The sequence below is a fragment of the Coregonus lavaretus genome, assembly GCF_964263955.1.
Source record: "Coregonus lavaretus genome assembly, chromosome: 3".
Classification (NCBI taxonomy): domain Eukaryota; kingdom Metazoa; phylum Chordata; class Actinopteri; order Salmoniformes; family Salmonidae; genus Coregonus; species Coregonus lavaretus.
In genome coordinates, this window is record NC_139990.1 from 76,093,386 (window position 1) to 76,116,294 (window position 22,909).

Genomic DNA, 22,909 nt, shown 5'->3' on the forward strand with positions numbered 1-22,909 from the left:
GGCCGCCCCCAGGTGGTAAGGGTAGGTAACAACACATCTGCCACACTGATCCTCAACACGGGGGCCCCTCAGGGGTGCGTGCTCAGTCCCCTCCTGTACTCTCTGTTCACCCATGACTGCATGGCCAGGCACGACTCCAACACCATCATTAAGTTTGCCGACGACACAACAGTGGTAGGCCTGATCACCGACAACGATGAGACAGCCTATAGGGAGGAGGTCAGAGATCTGGCCGTGTGGTGCCAGGACAACAACCTCTCCCTCAACGTGACCAAGACAAAGGAGATGATTGTGGACTACAGGAAAAAAAATAGGACTGAGCACGCCCCCATTCTCATCGACGGGGCTGTAGTGGAACAGGTTGAGAGCTTCAAGTTCCTTGGTGTCCACATCACCAACGAACTATCATGGTCCAAACACACCAAGACAGTCGTGAAGAGGGCACGACAAAGCCTATTCCCCCTCAGGAGACTAAAAAGATTTGGCATGGGTCCTCAGATCCTCAAAAAATTCTACAGCTGCACCATCGAGAGCATCCTGACTGGTTGCATCACCGCCTGGTATGGCAACTGCTTGGCCTCTGACCGCAAGGCACTACAGAGGGTAGTGCGTACGGCCCAGTACATCACTGGGGCAAAGCTCCCTGCCATCCAGGACCTCTATACCAGGCGGTATCAGAGGAAGGCCCTCAAAATTGTCAAAGACTCCAGCCACCCTAGTCATAGACTGTTCTCTCTGCTACCGCACAGCAAGCGGTACCGGAGTGCCAAGTCTAGGTCCAAAAGACTTCTCAACAGCTTCTACCCCCAAGCCATAAGACTCCTGAACAGCTAATCATGGCTACCCGGACTATTTGCACTGCCCCCCCACCCCATCCTTTTTACGCTGCTGCTACTCTGTTAAGTAAGTATTTATGCATAGTCACTTTAACTCTACCCACATGTACATATTACCTCAACTACCTCAACTAGCCGGTGCCCCCGCACATTGACTCTGCAACGGTACCCCCCTGTATATATAGCCTCCCTACTGTCACTTTATTTTACTGTATATATAGCCTCCCTACTGTCACTTTATTTTACTTCTGCTCTTTTTTTCTCAACACTTTTTTTGTTGTTGTTTTATTCTTACTTTTTTTGTTTAAAATAAATGCACTGTTGGTTAAGGGCTGTAAGTAAGCATTTCACTGTAATGTCTGCACCTGTTGTATTCGGCGCATGTGACCAATAAAATTTGATTTGATTTGATTTGATTTGACTAAATACTTTTTTCCCCCACTGTATCTGTTTTTTGCATTGAATGCATCTCAATCCACTGCATCCGCCTATGTCCAGGGTTGCCATGTCTGCATTTCCCCGCAAAATTGGGCTACTTTGAAAATGTTGTCGCAGGTGAAAATGTGATGGGTTTTTGGGCTACTTCTAAGAATAAAATGATTTCACTGTGACCTGCTGCTGCTGACTATCAGGCAATGAGGCAGGCTGTTGCGGAGTGAGTGGTGGGGAGAGCCAGAGGGGTGTGTGTTGAGAGAGCGCTGCAGCATGCAGCTTAGTCCACTATTGGCTGAGTCACGTGAGGGAGAGGAGAAAGAGCACGTTATGACAACTTTTTACCATTGTAGGTAGGTTATTTAACTTGTCATTATGCGCAAGTGGAAATTTGAAATGGAAGTTATGGAACTCCCTCACATGCTTCTGTTATGGGGAAAAGTCCTCAATGAATCTAACATTAAATGTAGAGAATGATACATTTGCATCTGTTGGCCATCAAGTAGCCTATTAATTGTTATGCCATTGTAGGCTACTGTAGGCTACCATTTGATACAATAAATAAATATATATATTGAAATTACTATATTACTGGAGTCATTGCAAATCCATTTGTTCCACTTGTGTAGCCTACCTGGAGCTGGAAAACAAAGTTAATAAATAGCCTATAACTTCAGTGTATGTTGTAGCCTTGTGTTATTATGCAATTATTAATGGCCATGTTAGGTTAATTAAATTGGAAGTTATCAAAGCTCTACGCAATTGCCGATCAGTTGTTAGAACGCATTAGATTGACTGTAACAGTCAGTCAGATTAGGCTAAAGGTTTTCAAAGATCTAAAATAAACACTGGCTGTTGTTGACAAGTATATTCAGTTCATATACATATTATTAATATTTAATTAAGTGATTGAAATGACGACCTCCATCCTCAGTAGCCTATTCCAGCAGGCTATTGGAAAACACAAGCACTTCTTACCTCGAAATCACCAAGCTATTCATGTTGAATAAATTAGTCTGTTAATTTCAACGAAGCAACCTGCTAAATCGTTCAGTTTACATTTATTTATTTTTTTCACCTTTATTTAACCAGGTAAGCCAGTTGAGAACAAGTTCTCATTTACAACTGTGACCTGGCCAAGATCAAGCAAAGCAGTACGATTTAAAACAACAACACAGAGTTACATATGTGAAGAAAAAAAAATAATGTATGCACTCACTAACGGTATGTCGCTCTGGATAAGAACGTCTGCTAAATGACTAAAATGTAAATGTAAATGTAATGTATGGGGTAAACAGAACAAATAGTCAAAAATAAAACATAAAATATATATACAGTGTGTGCAAATGTAGCAAGTTATGGAGGTAAGGCAATAAATAGGCCATAGTGCAAAATAATTACAATTTAGTATTAACACTGGAATGATAGATGTGCAAGAGATGATGTGCAAATAGATATACTGGGGTGCAAATGAGCAAAATAAATAACAATATGGGGATGAGGTAGTTGGGTGGGCTAATTTAAAATGGGCTGTGTACAGGTGCAGTGATCGGTAAGGTGCTCTGACAACTCATGCTTAAATTTAGTGAGGGAGATAAGAGTCTCCAGCTTGAGAGATTTTTGCAGATCGTTCCAGTCATTGGCAGCAGAGAACTGGAAGGAATGGCGGCCAAAGGAGGTGTTGGCTTTGGGGATGACCAGTGAGAAATACCTGCTGGAGTGCATACTACGGGTGGGTGCTGCTATGGTGACCAATGAGCTAAGATAAGGCGGGGATTTGCCTAGCAGTGATTTATAGATGACCTGGAGCCAGTGGGTTTGGCGACGAATATGTAGTGAGGACCAGCCAACAAGAGCGTACAGGTCACAGTGGTGGGTAGTATATGGGGCTTTGGTGACAAAACGGATGGCACTATGATAGACTACATCCAATTTGCTGAGTAGAGTGTTGGAGGCTATTTTGTAAATGACATCGCCGAAGTCAAGGATCGGTAGGATAGTCAGTTTTACGAGGGCATGTTTGGCAGCATGAGTGAAGGAGGCTTTGTTGCGAAATAGGCAGCCGATTCTAGATTTAACTTTGGATTGGAGATGCTTAATGTGAGTCTGGAAGGATAGTTTACAGTCTAACCAGACACCTAGGTATTTGTAGTTGTCCACATACTCTAGGTCAGACCCGCCGAGAGTAGTGATTCTAGTCGGGTGGGTGGGTGCCAGCAGTGTTCGATTGAAGAGCATGCATTTAGTTTTACTAGTGTTTAAGAGCAGTTGGAGGCTATGGAAGGAGTGTTGTATGGCATTGAAGCTCGTTTGGAGGTTTGTTAACACAGTGTCCAATGAAGGGTCAGATGTATACAAAATGGTGTCATCTGCGTAGAGGTGGATCTGAGAGTCACCAGCAGCAAGAGCGACATCATTGATATACACAGAGAAAAGAGTCGGCCCGAGAATTGAACCCTGTGGCACCCCCATAGAGACTGACATAGGTCCAGACAACAGGCCCTCCGATTTGACACATTGAACTCTATCTGAGAAGTAGTTGGTGAACCAGGCGAGGGAGTCATTTGAGAAACCAAGGCTATTTAGTCTGCCAATAAGAATGCGGTGATTGACAGAGTCGAAAGCCTTGGCCAGGTCGATGAAGACGGCTGCACAGTACTGTCTATTATCGATCGCAGTTATAATATCGTTTAGGACCTTGAGCGTGGCTGAGGTGCACCCATGACCAGCTCGGAAACCGGATTGCATAGCGGAGAAGGTACGTGGGATTCGAAATGGTCGGTGATCTGTTTGTTAACTTGGCTTTCAAAAACTTTCGAAAGGCAGGACAGGCTGGATATAAGTCTGTAACAGTTTGGATCTAGAGTGTCAACCCCTTTGAAGAGGGGGATGACCGCGGCAGCTTTCCAATCTCTGGGGATCTCAGACGTTACGAAAGAGAGGTTGAACAGGCTAGTAATAGGGGTTGCGACAATTTCGGCTGCTAATTTTAGAAAGTAAAGGGTCCAGATTGTCTTGCCCAGATGTGGCACTCTATGGGGGTGCGACAGGGTTCAATTCTTGGGCCGACTCTTTTCTCTGTGTATATCAATGATGTCGCTCTTGCTGCTGGTGATTCTCAGATCCACCTCTACGCAGATGACACCATTTTGTATACATCTGGCCCTTCATTGGACACTGTGTTAACAAACCTCCAAACGAGCTTCAATGCCATACAACACTCCTTCAGTAGCATCCAACTGCTCTTAAACGCTAGTAAAACTAAATGCATGCTCTTCAGTCGAACGCTGCTGGCACCCACCCACCCGACTAGAATTGACGGGTCAGACCTAGAGTATGTGGACAACTACAAATACCTAGGTGTCTGGTTAGGGGGAGAGGGGAAGAGCAGAGAGAGAGAGCTACCTAGCAGCAGTAGGCCTAACAGGGTTGAGTTTTTACCAAAAAGTTATATTTTGGTTTCATCTGACCATATGACATTCTCCCAATCCTCTTCTGGATCATCCAAATGCACTCTAGCAAACTTCAGACGGGCCTGGACATGTACTGGCTTAAGCAGGGGGACACGTCTGGCACTGCAGGATTTGAGTCCCTGGCGGCGTAGTGTGTTACTGATGGTAGGCTTTGTTACTTTGGTCCCAGCTCTCTGCAGGTCATTCACTAGGTCCCCCCATGTGGTTCTGGGATTTTTGCTCACCGTTCTTGTGATCATTTTGACCCCACGGGATGAGATCTTGCGTGGAGCCCCAGATCGAGGGAGATTATCAGTGGTCTTGTATGTCTTCCATTTCCTAATAATTGCTCCCACAGTTGATTTCTTCAAACCAAGCTGCTTACCTATTGCATATTCAGTCTTCCCAGCCTGGTGCAGGTCTACAATTTTATTTCTGGTGTCCTTTGACAGCTCTTTGGTCTTGGCCATAGTGGAGTTTGGAGTGTGACTGTTTGAGGTTGTGGACAGGTGTCTTTTATACTGATAACAAGTTCAAACAGGTGCCATTAATACAGGTAACGAGTGGAGGACAGAGGAGCCTCTTAAATAAGAAGTTACAGGTCTGTGAGAGCCAGAAATCTTGCTTGTTTGTAGGTGACCAAATACTTATTTTCAACCATAATTTGCAAATAAATTCATTAAAAATCCTAAAATGTGATTTTCTGGAGAAAAAAAAGCTAAATTTGTCTGTCATAGTTGACGTGTACCTATGATGAAAATTACAGGCCTCTCTCATATTTTTAAGTGGGAGAACTTGCACAATTGGTGGCTGACTAAATATTTTTTTCCCCCACTGTACATCTCATGGAACAGCGGAGACTGTGAAGCAACACAAACATAGGCACAGACACATGCATACACACACACGATAATATACGCACTATACACACACGTACACATGGATTTTGTACTGTAGATATGTGGTAGTGGTGGAGTAGGCACCTGAGGGCACACAGTGTGTTGTGAATGTATTGTAACGTTTTTGCTGGACCCCAGAAAGAGTAGCTGCTGCCAAGGCACCAGCTTATAGGGATCCATAATAAATACAAAATATACATATACAGTATAAGTCTTCAATAGCAATATTACAATTAATATATTGCAAGTATAGCATGTACAACTGTTTAATGACCTCAAAAGTAGTTCCATGTCAAGAAGATGAGTCCACATCTCACACCCAGCTATATTCCTCAACCCATAATAAATGGTAAACATCAGCACTGAGTAAAAGCAGGACACTATGGTGCGTATCTTCTCCATTCATTTAGGATTTAAGTATGCAGGTTGCCTGTGACATGGACTTACATGTACAGTATCTTAACATAAGACCACTTTCAATGACAGAAAACATCTAAAAACTGATTTGACTCACTTGCTTTTCCTAACATACGGACAGTGTACTTCTATCACTTTTTTTGGGGAGGCCAGCTTTCTTGAACAGCCTTGATTATGTTGACAGCACCAGTTGGCCAAAAGCGCTCGTCCTCCTCTTGGCTGGTAAACCACTTGGTTGATATGATGTCCATAGGGGTGGACTGTGGTCTGCCCGGGGGTCGGTCACACAGAAACTCCACAATACAAAAAGGGAACGTTATGCTGGAAAATCAGTCATTAAAAAACAGTCAATAAACATCTAGCTGTGGCAAAGCCACAACCATCCCCCTGGAAAGGCAGCAAAATTTACTTTTTTGACAAATCTGTCACAGGGAAGCCACTCAGGTGACCTGAGAGTCTTGATACAACATTGATTCCTAAACATGAGGAATCAAGAGGACAGTGGCAAAAGGGTTACATTTCCTCAAAAACCTCACACACCATATTTGTATTTGTATTTATTATGGATCCCCATTATGGATCCCCAAACTTGTGAACATGAGATGATGGTCCCTTTGTGTCTGTAATGCTTATATTGCAAGCTTGTAGCAAATTCCGGAAGTGTAGGCCCAGAGATGTGTGTTTTTTATTTTCAGTTATAACCTTCACTGGCTGTTTCTCATACAAAAACATTACAATTTGTTGAACAGGATTGTGTGGCTTTCGCACCATTTTCTTTATCTTCCCCAAATAGCTCTAAAATGGAAACGTGAAATGTTGTCAAGCGGCCCATATTTTTTAGCATCTTCGGCCAGATTAATAAGACTATGAGCATTGTAAACAAGGACCTCAGGCCCGTATATCGTGGCAAAGTTGGGAACAAAACATTTCAGCAAGTCACAGTATTCTGAGCATAAATCTGAACTGAGGAGAATTCTCATAGCAACAGACAAAAGCATGAAGTTTCTGTACTGGGTACTTGGCAGCCTATTGAATAACACAACAGGCCCTGTGTGTAATACAAATGTTCTTAATTCTGTAGCTTTCCACTGACTGAACTCAAACAGTGATCTTGGTTTTCTTGAGAAGTTCCTTGTTCAGAACTAAACTGACAGAGTACCTGCAGACACCCTACACTTCAAGGGACTTAATCCACAGCTAGATAAGCTTTTTGACAATCCCTAAACAAACTGAACTGAATAAAGATATAAACTCAGCATGTTGGCCTATGTTCCACTTATTTTAACTATGACAATGTGGTATGGGACACGTTACAATTTGTTGAACATTCAGCCAACTTCTGCTTTACATCTGACTTAGGGTCTGAATCTTCATAATTCTCATCATAACTGTCATCACTGTCAGTGATGGAGGATGAGAGGTTACATTCATTTAAAGAAGAAACACTGGGGATGGTTAGGTACACAGAGTCAAAACTATCATTAGAAAACTGGGAGCTTGAATCTATATCCTTCATAAAGTTAAAATCATTCCCAGTTCTGTCACGCTCAGCGTCTGCCGTATTTGTTTCACTCACAGCATCTGCCATGTAAGTTTTTTCATTGTCGTCTACCATGTTTGTTCCACTGTCAAAGTCTGCCGTGTTTGTTTCATTGTCAATGTTTGCTGTGTTCGTTTCTCTGTCGATGTGTGTCTCATTAGTTTCTACAATCTGCAAGTGTTCTGTGACTTCAGCTTTAATTTTCCTGCATGCCGAAGTAGTAATCCATTATTTCTGAAACAGACACAGATTTGGTGATTTAGGCCATGCCGTACTTTTGTTTTAAAACACTAAAATGCTAAACAAATTGACTAGATAAATATAAACGTTAAATACATCGGCTTTTGTGCCATGTAAAAATGTACAACGCACATAAAGCAGCAAATTAAATTAAACCAGGGTGCCGCTGTTATGTACTTTAAGTGCCACCATGGGACATTTCAAATTTGACTTTTATGATAATATTTACTAAATTAATTACTATAAGTAATTAGAATGGTTAGGTTTCAGAATTAGTATTACCGTGGTTTTTTAGCGGCCTGAACATTTAAAATTGGTTTGCTGTGTCTCACTTCAACAGGTTAAAGGGAAAAAACACCTTGATAAAAAGCAGTTGCATCTCGAAAATCTACCATTGTAACCTCGCCATTTACCATTTTAAAAGTGAAATACAACTCAACAGTATTAATATCAATAAGCTACAGTATATGCAAAATAAATCAGTTTGATGTGTCTGCACATTATAAAGTGTGTTACTTCTTGCTTAGGCCTAAATATATCTTCATCAGGGGAAACCCATTTTTTGAAAATATTTGATTGGATGCATTTTTGTGTGGTAATATTTCACTCACCAGATAGAAAGATCCCAGAACAATAGAAAGATCCCTGAAGATCCCCAAACAACTGTGCACTGCAATCAAAAACAGGAAATTAGAAACTGGGTCCAAGGTCCACACCAGATAGCCCACTAACAGACCATTTGGGACCCAGACTATATCCCAATTTTACTTGCGTGACCCAGAAAAGGTTTGCCCAATCTCAATAAGGAGACACTAAATGTGTTACTTATCCAAAACAATGTTGTTGTTTAAAAAAAATATTATACATGTTCATATCATGTTTGAAGAAATACACATCACTGTATTTCATTGAGAATGCATCATCACTAGATAAAATATCCCTGCATGCGTACCACCAATGCCCACAAAATGGTGGTGTTTCTCTCACAGGATCTTTGCTAGTGAGCTAGTTGGCTACCGCTTGTGAAAAAGAATTTACTACAAAAAATTGCTAATATAACACATTTTCCGTTGTAAAACATAATCATATGTACATTTACATTTACATTTTAGTCATTTAGCAGACGCTCTTATCCAGAGCGACTTACAGGAGCAATTAGGGTTAAGTGCCTTGCTCAAGGGCACATTAACGTCATTTAGCAGACGCTCTTAGCCAGAGCAACTCACAAATTGGTGCGTTCACCCTATATCCAGTGGGATAACCACTTTACAATTTGGGGGGGGGGGGGGGGGTTAGAAGGAATACTTTATCCTATCCCAGGTATTCCTTAAAGAGGTGGGGTTTCAAATGTCTCCGGAAGGTGGTGAGTGACTCCGCTGTCCTGGCGTCGTGAGGGAGCTTGTTCCACCATTGGGGTGCCAGAGCAGCGAACAGTTTTGACTGGGCTGAGCGGGAGCTATGCTTCCGCAGAGGAAGGGGAGCCAGCAGGCCAGAGGTGGATGAACGCAATGCCCTCGTTTGGGTGTAGGGACTGATCAGAGCCTGAAGGTACAGAGGTGCCGTTCCCCTCACTGCTCCATAGGCAAGCACCATGGTCTTGTAGCGGATGCGAGCTTCAACTGGAAGCCAGTGGAGTGTGCGGAGGAGGGGGGTGACGTGAGAGAACTTGGGAAGGTTGAACACCAGACGGGCTGCGGCATTCTGGATGAGTTGTAGGGGTTTAATGGCACAGGCAGGGAGGCCAGCCAACAGCGAGTTGCAGTAGTCCAGACGGGAGATGACAAGTGCCTGGACCAGGACCTGCGCCGCTTCCTGTGTAAGGCAGGGTCGCACTCTCCGAATGTTGTAGAGCATGAACCTGCAGGAGCGGGTCACCGCCTTGATGTTGGCGGAGAACGACAGGGTGTTGTCCAGGGTCACGCCTAGGCTCTTCGCACTCTGGGAGGAGGACACAGCGGAGTTGTCAACCGTGATGGCGAGATCATGGAACGGGCAGTCCTTCCCCGGGAGGAAGAGCAGCTCCGTCTTGCCAGGGTTCAGCTTGAGGTGGTGATCCATCATCCATACTGATATGTCTGCCAGACATGCAGAGATGCGATTCGCCACCTGGTTATCAGAAGGGGGAAAGGAGAAGATTAGTTGTGTATCGTCAGCGTAGCAATGATAGGAAAGGCCATGTGAGGATATGACAGAGCCAAGTGACTTGGTGTATAGGGAGAAAAGGAGAGGGCCTAGAACCGAGCCCTGGGGGACACCAGTGGTGAGAGCACGTGGTGCGGAGACAGCTTCCCGCCACGCCACTTGGTAGGAGCGACCGGTCAGGTAGGACGCAATCCAGGAGTGAGCCGCGCCGGAGATGCCCAGCTCGGAGAGGGTGGAGAGGAGGATCTGATGGTTCACAGTATCAAAGGCAGCAGACAGGTCTAGAAGGACAAGAGCAGAGGAGAGAGAGTTAGCTTTAGCAGTGCGGAGAGTCTCCGTGACACAGAGAAGAGCAGTCTCAGTTGAATGACCAGTCCTGAAACCTGATTGGTTTGGATCAAGAAGGTCATTCTGAGAGAGATAGCAAGAGAGTTGGCTAAAGACGGCACGCTCAATAGTTTTGGAAAGAAAAGAAAGAAGGGATACTGGTCTGTAGTTGTTGACATCAGTGGGGTCGAGTGTTGGTTTTTTGAGAAGGGGAGCAACTCTCGCTCTCTTGAAGACGGAAGGGACATGGCCAGCGGTCAAGGATGAGTTGATCAGCGAGGTGAGGTAGGGGAGAAGGTCACCGGAGATGGTCTGGAGAAGGGAGGAGGGGATGGGGTCAAGCGGGCAGGTTGTTGGGCGGCCTGCAGTCACAAGTCGCAGGATTTTATCTGGAGAGAGAGGGGAGAAAGAAGTCAAAGCATAGGGTAGGGCAGTGTGAGCAGGACCAGCAGTGTCATTAGACTTAACAAACGAGGATCGGATGTCGTCAACCTTCTTTTCAAAGTGGTTGACGAAGTCATCCACAGAGAGAGAGGAGGGGGGGGGGGGGGGGGGGAGGATTCAGGAGGGAGGAAAATGTGGCAAAGAGCTTCCTAGGGTTAGAGGCAGATGCTTGGAATTTAGAGTGGTAGAAGGTGGCCTTAGCAGCAGAAACAGATGAAGAAAATGTAGAGAGGAGGGAGTGAAAAGATGCCAGGTCGGCAGGGAGTTTAGTTTTCTTCCATTTCCGCTCCGCTGCCCGGAGCTCTGTTCTGTGAGCTCGCAATGAGTCATCAAGCCACGGAGCTGGAGGGGAGGACCGAGCCGGCCGGGAGGATAGGGGACACAGAGAGTCAAAGGATGCAGAAAGGGAGGAGAGGAGGGTTGAGGAGGCAGAATCAGGAGATTGGAGGGAGAAGGATTGAGCAGAGGGAAGAGATGATAGGATGGAAGAGGAGAGAGTAGTGGGAGAGAGAGAGCGAAGGTTGCGGCGGCGCATTACCATCTGTGTAGGGGCAGAGTGAGTAGTGTGGGAGGAGAGTGAGAGAGAAAAGGAAACAAAGTAGTGGTCGGAGACATGGAGGGGAGTTGCAGTGAGATTAGTAGAGGAGCAGCATCTAGTGAAGATGAGGTCAAGCGTATTGCCTGCCTTGTGAGTAGGGGGGGACGGTGAGAGGGTGAGGTCAAAAGAGGAGAGGAGTGGAAAGAAGGAGGCAGAGAGAAATGAGTCAAATGTGGACATAGGGAGGTTGAAATCCCCCAAAACTGTGAGGGGTGAGCCATCCTCAGGGAAGGAACTTATCAAGGCGTCAAGCTCATTGATGAACTCTCCAAGGGAACCTGGAGGGCGATAGATGACAAGGATATTAAGCTTAAATGGGTTAGTGACTGTGACAGCATGGAATTCAAATGAGGAGATAGACAGATGGGTTAGGGGAAACATTGAGAATGTCCACTTGGGAGAGATGAGGATTCCTGTACCACCACCCCTCTGACCAGATGCTCTCGGGGTATGCGAGAACACATGGTCAGACGAGGAGAGAGCAGTAGGAGTAGCAGTGTTTTCAGTGGTGATCCATGTTTCCGTCAGCGCCAGGAAGTCGAGGGACTGGAGGTTGGCATAGGCTGGGATGAAGTCAGCTTTGTTGGCAGCAGAACGGCAGTTCCAGAGGCTGCCTGCGACCTGGAACTCCACGTGGGTGGTGCGTGCAGGGACCACCAGGTTAGAGAGGCAGCAGCCACGCGGTGTGGTGCGTTTGTGTAGCCTGTGCAGAGAGGAGAGAACAGGGATAGGCAGAGGCATAGTTGACAGGCTGTAGCAAATGGCTACAAAAATGCAGAGGAGATCGGAATGAAATGGGCTAAGCATCTGGGAGCGGAGAGAGCAGGGCCTCCCTCACCAAAAACTTCTACCTCAGAAACTAAAATTGTTTCACTGAACCACCCGAACAAAAACTCTCCCAACTTCCGCCTTTAGAAATCAGAATTGTTGTGAACCACAGCGGTTCAATGTTTAAAGGAATAGACTCAACCCACTTTATTCAGCTAGCCAACTATGACACCATAGCCAACTAGCAAGCTAGCATCCAATAACAATAACACACCGTTTAGCACCAACACTTGGTCACAACAAACCACCAATAATGTGATAACACACTAAACAGATCATTCGTGTCTGTGTCAAGTTCCTTTCATGACGCAGCAATGATTAGACGTTGGCTAGCTAGGACAAGTATATTGTAGTTAGCTACTACAGTACAGCTAGCTGGTCGTGTTGGGGAGCTAGCAATGGCCACTGTGTTGACTTTGTTTGAAGAACGGCTAGCTAGCTAGCTTCGTGCTACAGCCGGCACGGCCGAGGACACTGCCAAGACACAGTAACTACCCACAACAACCCACGAAGCCTAGCTATGACGCCGTAGCTAACTTGCAAGCTAGCATCCATTAACACACAATTTAGCATCAATACTTGGTTACAACAAACTGCCAAGAGTGTGTTAGCACATTAAACAGATAATTCAAGTCCGTGTCTAGTTCCTTTCATAACGCATAACGCAGCAAAAAATTTAACGTTGGCTAGGACTACATTATCATTGGAAACAGCTCTCCAGCGTTGCTAATCGTTACCAGTAGCTACCCGCTAGCTAGCTAGCCTCGTGCTTTGATACTAACCTACAATTACCTACGGAAACCTACAATAACAACAATACTAACCTAGCTATAATAAATACAATACCTAACTACAGCTAACTACCTACCTACGATCTAATACATGGTTAAGCAAAAAATTAAACGTTAGCTAGGACTACATTAACATTGGAAACAGCTCTCCAGCGTTGCTAATCGTTACCAGTAGCTACCCGCTAGCTAGCTAGCCTCGTGCTTCGATACTAACCTACAATTACCTACGGAAACCTACAATAACAACAATACTAACCTATAATAAATACAATACCTAACCACAGCTAACTACCTACCTACGATCTAATACATGGTTAAGCTTTACTCAACACCATATGAGAAGCTAACCTCCTGCTTACCTCCAGCTAGAGAAAAACACGACCTCTCCCGACAATCAACCAGAAGCTCATATGTATCAATGTAAATGATATTGTTGATGTATCTGTATTAGCTTTGAACATGTATCAATGTAAATGATATTGTTGATGTATCTGTATTAGCTTTGAACATGTCTTTCTAGCCAATAAATTGCCTTTCGATACATTACGAGTAGCCCGCTACTCGGCGCCAGCAACTGCTTCCAAGGTCATGGCTAGCTAGCTATCCTTAGCTAGCTAGGCCTATTCACTCAGACTTTGAAAGCTAGCTAGTGCTTCTATCGCAAACACCGCAGATCCTTTTGATATTTTCCTAAAATATAATAAGATATTAAAAACAAAAAAATATGTTTTATGTTCAAGCCAAAAAAAAGAAAGGAAATTCACATGAGCACCACAATGCCTATTCCACCCATGCTATACCAAGGTTTTCCAGCACACAGCTTTGACCTAATACAGTAGCTATGTTGGTATTGTAATTCAAACTATGTGTAGGCAGGTTGCCTGCCTACCTTTTCATGCTTTTTTTATTAAATGAAAGCAAGCTTTGCTTTTATACACTGCTCAAAAAAATAAAGGGAACACTAAAATAACACATCCTAGATCTGAATGAATGAAATAATCTTATTAAATACTTTTTTCTTTACATAGTTGAATGTGTGATTTTGTTGTCAGCACAAAAATTATCAATGGAAATCAAATTTATCAACCCATGGAGGTCTGGATTTGGAGTCACCCTCAAAATTAAAGTGGAAAACCACACTACAGGCTGATCCAACTTTGATGTAATGTCCTTAAAACAAGTCAAAATGAGGCTCAGTAGTGTGTGTGGCCTCCACGTGCCTGTATGACCTCCCTACAATGCCTGGGCATGCTCTTGATGAGGTGGCGGATGGTCTCCTGAGGGATCTCCTTCCAGACCTGGACTAAAGCATCCGCCAACTCCTGGACAGTCTGTGGTGCAACGTGGCGTTGGTGGATGGAGCGAGACATGATGTCCCAGATGTGCTCAATTGGATTCAGGTCTGGGGAACGGGCGGGCCAGTCCATAGCATCAATGCCTTCCTCTTGCAGGAACTGCTGACACACTCCAGCCACATGAGGTCTAGCATTGTCTTGCATTAGGAGGAACCCAGGGCCAACCGCACCAGCATATGGTCTCACAAGGGGTCTGAGGATCTCATCTCGGTACCTAATGGCAGTCAGGCTACCTCTGGCGAGCACATGGAGGGCTGTGTGGCCCCCCAAAGAAATGCCACCCCACACCATGACTGACCCACCGCCAAACCGGTCATGCTGGAGGATGTTGCAGGCAGCAGAACGTTCTCCACGGCGTCTCCAGACTCTGTCACGTCTGTCACATGTGCTCAGTGTGAACCTGCTTTCATCTGTGAAGAGCACAGGGCACCAGTGACGAATTTGCCAATCTTGGTGTTCTCTGGCAAATGCCAAACGTCCTGCACGGTGTTGGGCTGTAAGCACAACCCCCACCTGTGGACGTCGGGCCCTCATACCACCCTCATGAAGTCTGTTTCTGACCGTTTGAGCAGACACATGCACATTTGGGGCCTGCTGGAGGTCATTTTGCAGGGCTCTGGCAGTGCTCCTCCTGCTCCTCCTTGCACAAAGGCGGAGGTAGCAGTCCTGCTGCTGGGTTGTTGCCCTCCTACGGCCTCCTCCACGTCTCCTGATGTACTGGCCTGTCTCCTGGTAGCGCCTCCATGCTCTGGACACTACGCTGACAGACACAGCAAACCTTCTTGCCACAGCTCGCATTGATGTGCCATCCTGGATGAGCTGCACTACCTGAGCCACTTGTGTGGGTTGTAGACTCCGTCTCATGCTACCACTAGAGTGAAAGCACCGCCAGCATTCAAAAGTGACCAAAACATCAGCCAGGAAGCATAGGAACTGAGAAGTGGTCTGTGGTCACCACCTGCAAAACCAGTCCTTTATTGGGGTGTCTTGCTAATTGCCTATAATTTCCACCTGTTGTCTATTCCATTTGCACAACAGCATGTGAAATGTATTGTCAATCAGTGTTGCTTCCTAAGTGGACAGTTTGATTTCACAGAAGTGTGATTGACTTGGAGTTACATTGTGTTGTTTAAGTGTTCCCTTAATTTTTTTGAGCAGTGTACTTAAAAGACCATCAGGCTTGACTGAGCTGTTTTGTCTTGTAGTAATGTGGTGCATGCCTTACCTGTGCACTGTAGTATTGACATAAGCTCAGCACCACTTGTGTTTCAAACATGGTCCCGTTTTATCAATTGCTGTGCTGATCAATGGACAGTTGATTACCTCTGTCAGAATAATTTATAGCTTAAATTTATGTTTGTACTTTTATTTCTTTTTGCAATAAAGATGGTGACGCAAAAATAATAAAAATTTACAATATATCTAAAAATACATACAGCCAAGTGATATATAAATATATATACTTCATTTCAATAGCAGAGTACTGTAGAGTCCATTATCCCTCTGAAGAGTATGAATTAGGCTGTTTGCAACACCACATGTATGTCACATTATGCTGGCTTGCAAAGTGATGTTTAATTCCTATTGGAATCCAACCAGAGTTAGGATATCCAACAGTTGGAATTTTTATTCACCCACAACCTGCGTTCAGAATGACTGCCAAGGTTAGGAACATTGTGAGGAGACTACCTAAGCCCTTTAAATTGGAACAACCATTTATTTCAGTAACGGGTGCAAAAAATCTAACTAGCTGATTGGTTTAGTTTAGAAAATGTATGCTATTGATCTTTGTGTAGCATAAGATTAATCAATTAATCAATGTACATGCAAAAGCACAGATATTAAAAACAATTGTAAAAAGTCTACCTGCAGTAGAGCATGCTGGGAAATATGATAATGGTTATGGTACAAATGTGCCTTTTTAGGGTACCAACCCAGTGACAAAGCCATTAGTTCCTTTTAGGTAGATATTGAGGGTATTGACGGGACAAAAATACTTTTGTACCCGGGAAACGGAAATGTATTTTCACACCGTATCCCTTTTTTGAGAGTGAGAGTGATTATTGTACCGTTATATTCAAAATATTGTTTGTACAAATATTTACCATTATACTCTTTATCTGCACATGTACCCTAAAAGGTACTGAACAGAACCATGTGAGATCATTATGTGTACCTCTGAAGGTACATTATGTGTATTTTCTCTAAGAGTTTAGATACAGTGCCTTCAGAAAAGTATTCACACCCAGTCTTTAAACGCATGCGCGTACCGATAGGATACATGTGGAGGGAGTAGCTCCGTGTTGTACCGTCAAAACTGTGATTATATGTAGAAGCCAGACAACAGGTTTCCTCCAGACTTGACGCTTGGCATTCAGGCCAACCAGAGAATCTTGTTTCTTATTGTCTGAGAGTCTTCAGGTGCCTTTTGACAAACTCCAAGCGGGCTGTCATGTGCCTTTTACAGAGGAGTGGCTTCCATCTGGCCACTCTACCATAAAGGCCTGATTGGTGGAGTGCTGCAGAGATGGTTGTCCTTCTGGAAGGTTCTTCCATCTCCACAGAGGAACTCTGGAGCTCTGTCAGATATTTTTTTCTCTCACCCATCTACACACAATACCCCATAAAGACAAAGTGAAAACTTGTTTTTAGACATTTTAGCACTTATTGAAAATGAAATATCTAATTTACATAAGTATTCACACCCCTGAGTCAATACATGTTATAATTACCTTTGGCAGCAGTTACAGCTGTGAGAATTTATGGGTAAGTCTAAAAGCTTTGCACACCTGGATTGTACAATATTTGCACATTATTCTTTAAAAAATTATTCAAGTTCTGTCAAGTTGGTTGTTGATCATTGCTAGACAGCCATTTTCAAGTCTTGATAAAGATTTTCAAGTCAAAACTCTAACTTGGCCACTCAGCAACATTCAATGTCCCATCTTAATAAGCAACTCCAGTGTAATAGGTAAATAAATACAAAAACTTTGGCAGCAATGCCATTGTTATAGACACTGGGAGACAAATTCACCTTTCAGCAGGACAATAGTCTCCCAGGTGAATTTGTCTCCCGTGACTATAACAATGGCATTGCTGCCAAAGTTTTTGTATTTATTTTTGGTAATACCAATGACCCCACCGAAGACATTCTTTAAAAAAGTATTCTCGTTCATAACAGACAATTGGGCAAATACATTTCATAGAATAAAAAGGAAAGTTTTACATCTTCCTAAGTCTGAGGGTGGTCCCTCAATTGAGCAGTGATTTTCAAACACAGATTCAACCACAAAGACCAGGGAGGTTTTCCAATGCCTCACAAAGAAGGGCACCTATTGGTAGATGGGTAAAAAAAAGCAGACATTGAATATCCCTAAGCATGGTGAATTAATTACACTTTGGATGGTGTATCAATATACCCAGTCACTACAAAGATACAGGTGTCCTTTCTAACTCAGTTGCCGGAGAGGAAGGAAACCTCTCAGGGACTTCACCATGAGGCCAATGGTGGCTTTAAAACAGTTACAGAGTTTAATGGCTATGGTAGGACAAAACTGAGGATGGATCAACAACATTGTAGTTACTCCACAATACTAACCTAATTGACAGAGTGAAAAGAAGGAAGCCTGTACATAATGTTTGCAATAAGGCACTAAAGTAAAACTGCAAAAAAAATGGCAAAGAAATGAACTTTATGTCCTGAATACAAAGCGTTATGTTTGGGGCAAATCCAACACAACACATCACTGAGTACCACTCTTCATATTTTCAAGCATGGTTGTGGCTGCATCATGTATGCTTGCCATCGGCAAGGACTATGGAGTTTTTTTAGGATAAAATAAACAGAAAAGAGCTAAGCACAGGCACAATCCTAGAGGAAAACCTGATTCAGTCTGCTTTTCAACAGATACTGAGAGACAAATGCACCTTTCAGCAGTACAATAGCCTAAAACTCAAGGCCAAATATACACTGGAGTTGCTTACCAAGATGACATTGAATGTTCCAGAGTGGCCTAGTTACAGTTTTGACTTCAATCTGATTGAAAATCTATGGCAAGACTTGAAAATTGATGTCTAGCAATGATCAACGACCAACTTGATAGACCTTGAAGAATCTTTTAAAGAATAATGTTCAAGAATTTTGCGTAGATTGTTGACAAAAAAAATTATACCCCACACTGTGGCTTGCGAAAGTATTCACCCCCCTTTGCATTTTTCCTATTTTGCTTGCCTTACAACCTGGAATTAAAATGGATTTTTTGGGGATTTGTATCATTTGATTTACACAACATGCCTACCACTTTGAAGATGCAAAATAATTTTTCTTGTGAAACGAACAAGAAATAAGACAAAAAAACTATTCACCCCCCCAAAGTCAATACTTTGTAGAGCCACCTTTTGCAGCAATTACAGCTGCAAGTCTCTTGGGGTATGTCTCTATAAGCTTGGCACATGTAGCCACTGGGATTTTTGCCCATTCGTCAAGGCAAAACTGCTCCAGCTCCTTCAAGTTGGATGGGTTCTGCTGGTGTACAGCAATCTTTAAGTCATACCAGGTCTGGGCTTTGACTAGGCCATTCCAAGACATTTAAATGTGTCCCCTTAAACCACTCAAGTGTTGCTTTAGCAGTATGCTTAGGGTCATTGTCCTGCTGGAAGGTGAACCTCCGTCCCAGTCTCAAATCTATGGAAGACGGAAACAGGTTTCCCTCAAGAATTTCCCTGTATTTAGCGCCATCCATCATTCCTTCAATTCTGACCAGTTTCCCAGTCCCTGCCGATGAAAAACATCCCCACAGGGATGGTGTTCTCGGGGTGATGAGAGGTGTTGGGTTTGCGCCAGACATAGCGTTTTCCTTGATGGCCAAAAAGCTCATTTTAGTCTCATCTGACCAGAGTACCTTCTTCCATATATTTGGGGAGTCTCCCACATGCCTTTTGGTGAACACCAAACGTGTTTGCTTATTTTTTTCTTTAAGCAATGGCTTTTTTCTGGCCACTCTTCCGTAAAGCCCAGCTCCGTGGAGTGTACAGCTTAAAGTGGTCCTATGGACAGATACTCCAATCTCCGCTGTGGAGCTTTGCAGCTCCTTCAGGGTTATCTTTGGTCTCTTTGTTGCCTCTCTGATTAATGCCCTCCTTGCCTGGTCCGTGAGTTTTGGTGGGCAGCCCTCTCTTGGCAGGTTTGTTGTGGTGCCACATTCTTTCCATTTTTTAAAAATGGATTTAATGGTGCTCCGTGGGATTGTTTCTGATATTTTTTTATAACCCAACCCTGATCTGTACTTCTCCACAACTTTGTCCCTGAACTGTTTGGAGAGCTCATTGGTCTTCATGGTGCCGCTTGCTTGGTGGTGCCCCTTGCTTATTGGTGTTGCAGACTCTGGGGCCTTTCAGAACAGGTGTATATATACTGAGATCATGTGACAGATCATGTGACATTTAGATTGCACACAGGTGGACTTTATTTAACTAATTATGTGACTTCTGAAGGTAATTGGTTGCACCAGATCTTATTTAGGGGCTTCATAGCAAAGGGGGTGAATACATATGCACGCACCACTTTTCTGTCATTTATTTTCTTGAATTTTTTGAAACAAGTTATTTTTTTCATTTCACTTCACAAATGTGGACTATTTTGTGTATGTCCATTACTTGAAATCCAAATAAAAATCCATTTAAATTACAGGTTGTAATGCAACAAAATAGGAAAAATGCCAAGAGGGATGAATATTGGCACTGTATATTAACAATCTAAAATGTCTTTGTAATCTTCTCCCCAGGTGTTAAGATGGAGGAGGCGGTGTCCACTGGCGGGGGTAGTATGAAATGCACAATCTGTGACTACACAGTGGACTCCCTCCCCAGCCTCCAGCAGCACATTCTCGCCCACCTGTCTCAGACAAGCTACCAGTGCTCCCACTGCCACTTCAGCTTCACCTCCCCCAGGGAACTGGACAAGCACCGGGAGAATCACGGACACAACCACAGCCCACTCAGACAGCATGGTCCCAGGCAGGTCGAGACAGAGTGCTCTCCCAGGGAAGGCAGCAGCGTGGAGAGGAGCCCCCATCAGGCCATTGTGGAGCAGGAAAAGGAGCTCCTTCTGAGCCAAGTTCTGGGTAGCAGCCTTGACACCAGGACTAGTCCCAATGCGGACCTGGAGAAGATGGAGACTTCCCTGGTGAAAGCTGACCCTAACTCAGGGAGCAGGGCTAGTTTCTCCTACACCAGTGTCAAATCGGAACCCTCCAGCCCTCGCCAGGCAACCTCGCCCATCCAGAACTGCATGGGCCCCGCTGCTTTCCCCATGGGGCCATTCTTACCCCATTTCCCCTTCTCACACAACATAACAGCCGCCCCCCAGGCCTCGGAGATCCTGGCTAAGATGTCCGAGCTGGTCCACCGTAGACTGAGGCATGGAGGTACTAACAACTACCCCCCTCATGTCATGTACAGCACCCTTGTCCCCAAAGGGGCCACGTGTTTCGAATGCAATATCACTTTCGGTAACTTGGACAACTACTTAGTTCATAAAAAGGACTACTGTATTAGCCGTTGGCAGCACATGGCCAAGCCACATGATTACACCGGTGTCCTGGACAAAGTGGCTGATACAGGGAGCCCTAAATGTGGGGGTTTGGGTGGGTTGGGCAGCCTGAACATGATGGGTCATGGTCATCTATCTGACCACAACAGTTATCTCATGTCCCCCCGCCTGAACCTGTCAGGACTGGACGTTGGGGAGGGGAAGGCACAGGTACATGCTGAGTTCCCAGATAGCGTGAAGAACCGCTCCACCCCCACCACTTCAGATGAGAACCCCTCTATAGAGGGAGATGTGACAAGTCCCAAAACGTCCCAAACGCCCGAGACAGACATCTTAGACCCTAACAAGACGACATGCGAGCCCTGTAAGATCACCTTCAGTCGTACCGAGACTTACATGGTTCACAAGCAGTATTACTGCGCCACGCGTCATGATCCGCCAATGAAACGAGTGCATGGAAACAAACTGCCCGCCACCCAGAGAATGGTGCGTACGCGGAAACGGAGGAAGAACTTAGAAATGAATGTTCCCAACCACGAACAACAGAGGTCTCCCATGAGTCATCATCCACATTACTTTGGGATAGCACCCATTGGAGGACGAGGCATGTACCATGACCCAGGGAAGATATATGGTAACCAGTTTCACCCCAGTTACAATATGTTTCTTGGCATGGTTCCGAAGCATCCAGAGGCTAATCTCCCTGTCACTAAATCAGCTCTGATATCTAAGTGCAACGCCATAGCTCAAGATGATCTGGACAGCCCTATCGATCTTAGTAAAAAGTGTTTATCATCAAGCCCTGGTAAATTATCTACCACTCCTAAAAGATTCACGGACTATCACGAGTGCACAGTGTGCAAGATCAGCTTCAACAAAGTGGAAGACTACCTTGCGCACAAACTGAGCTCTTGCCCCATCACTGCTCCAGATCACAAAACATCTGCGGTTGTAAAAAGAGTAGGGTTTAACAACCCAGTAGATGACAACGAAACAAACCTGGAGAAATGTGCCACCAATGGAGTCAATAAGGTGTCTGTTCAAACAGGTAGCACTAAAGGGGATCAGCTCGCTGTCATCAAAGAGGAAAGCAGGGACCAGTTTCTGTCCCAAGAATTTAACCCTCCTTTATTTAAGAAAATTAGACGTGATGAACAGATTTCACACTTTTATGGAATCAAGCCTGCCGACTACACCACAGGTACAGTGGTGATGCAGAGAGAGCTCAGCGAGCAGAGACAGAGCCCCAATGAAGGGAGTGAGGTGGAAAAAGATCAGCCTATTCCTGATGGCTACCAGGAAACAAAAGGTGTTTTGCCGCAAAATGGCTGCCAGGAGCCTGAGAACACAGAGAACACACTCCAGGACAACAAGCTTGTTAACTCCCATCTCCCAGACAGCCACGTATCATCCTTGTCAGATTCAGAGAGTCCTGTCAGTGTCAACCCCAAGAAGAGCACTTCCTCATCCTCGTCCTCCCCAGCAGTATCTAAGACAGAGGAGGTCCTACCCTCCTGTATGAAAAGAAGCCTAAACGGCTCCATCCAGGCAACACAGGGTAACGTCAAATACTGCCGCCTGTGCAACATCCAGTTCAACAACCTGTCCAACTTCATAACGCACAAGAAATTCTACTGCTCGTCACACACCACCGAGCACGTCAAATGAGTTTGGTTCGGTGCCCAGTCTCTCTCCTCCTAAACCTGACTCACACAGGATAAATAGAGCACTGCTGGTGGACAATCAAGAGTAGCATCTCCCTTCAGTTTAATAGCAAAATGCAAACATGTTTGTGGGACAAAATAAATTTGTCATATTTTTTTCCCTCTTTGTGATTGATTTATTTCATTTGAAAAATACTTCCAGTGTTAAGATTTTAATAGATATTTTATTGAAAAAAATTATATTTAAAGCCTTGTGTCATACACACAGAGAATAGTTGACTTTTGAATGCATATTTATATATTGATTATGAAGAGATGTACAACAAAAACTATTTTTGGTTGAAAAGCATCAGAAGCACTAGTCTATCTATACAGATTATTATTTTAGTATGTT

General features: G+C 44.3%; 1 protein-coding gene across 1 annotated transcript in view; it reads left to right on the forward strand.

Annotated features, from left to right (window-relative positions):
* Positions 1-22,519, forward strand: part of LOC311108661 (zinc finger protein ZFPM2-like) — a gene marked incomplete at both ends in the record, with an annotated part of 149,020 nt that extends 126,501 nt beyond the window's left edge. Inside the window, one exon of the mRNA XM_084151357.1 lies at positions 20,085-22,519. Coding sequence (XP_084007483.1) covers positions 20,085-22,519 — 2,435 coding nt within the window. The remainder of the gene's footprint in view (positions 1-20,084) is intronic.
* Between the last annotated feature and the right edge of the window lie 390 nt (positions 22,520-22,909).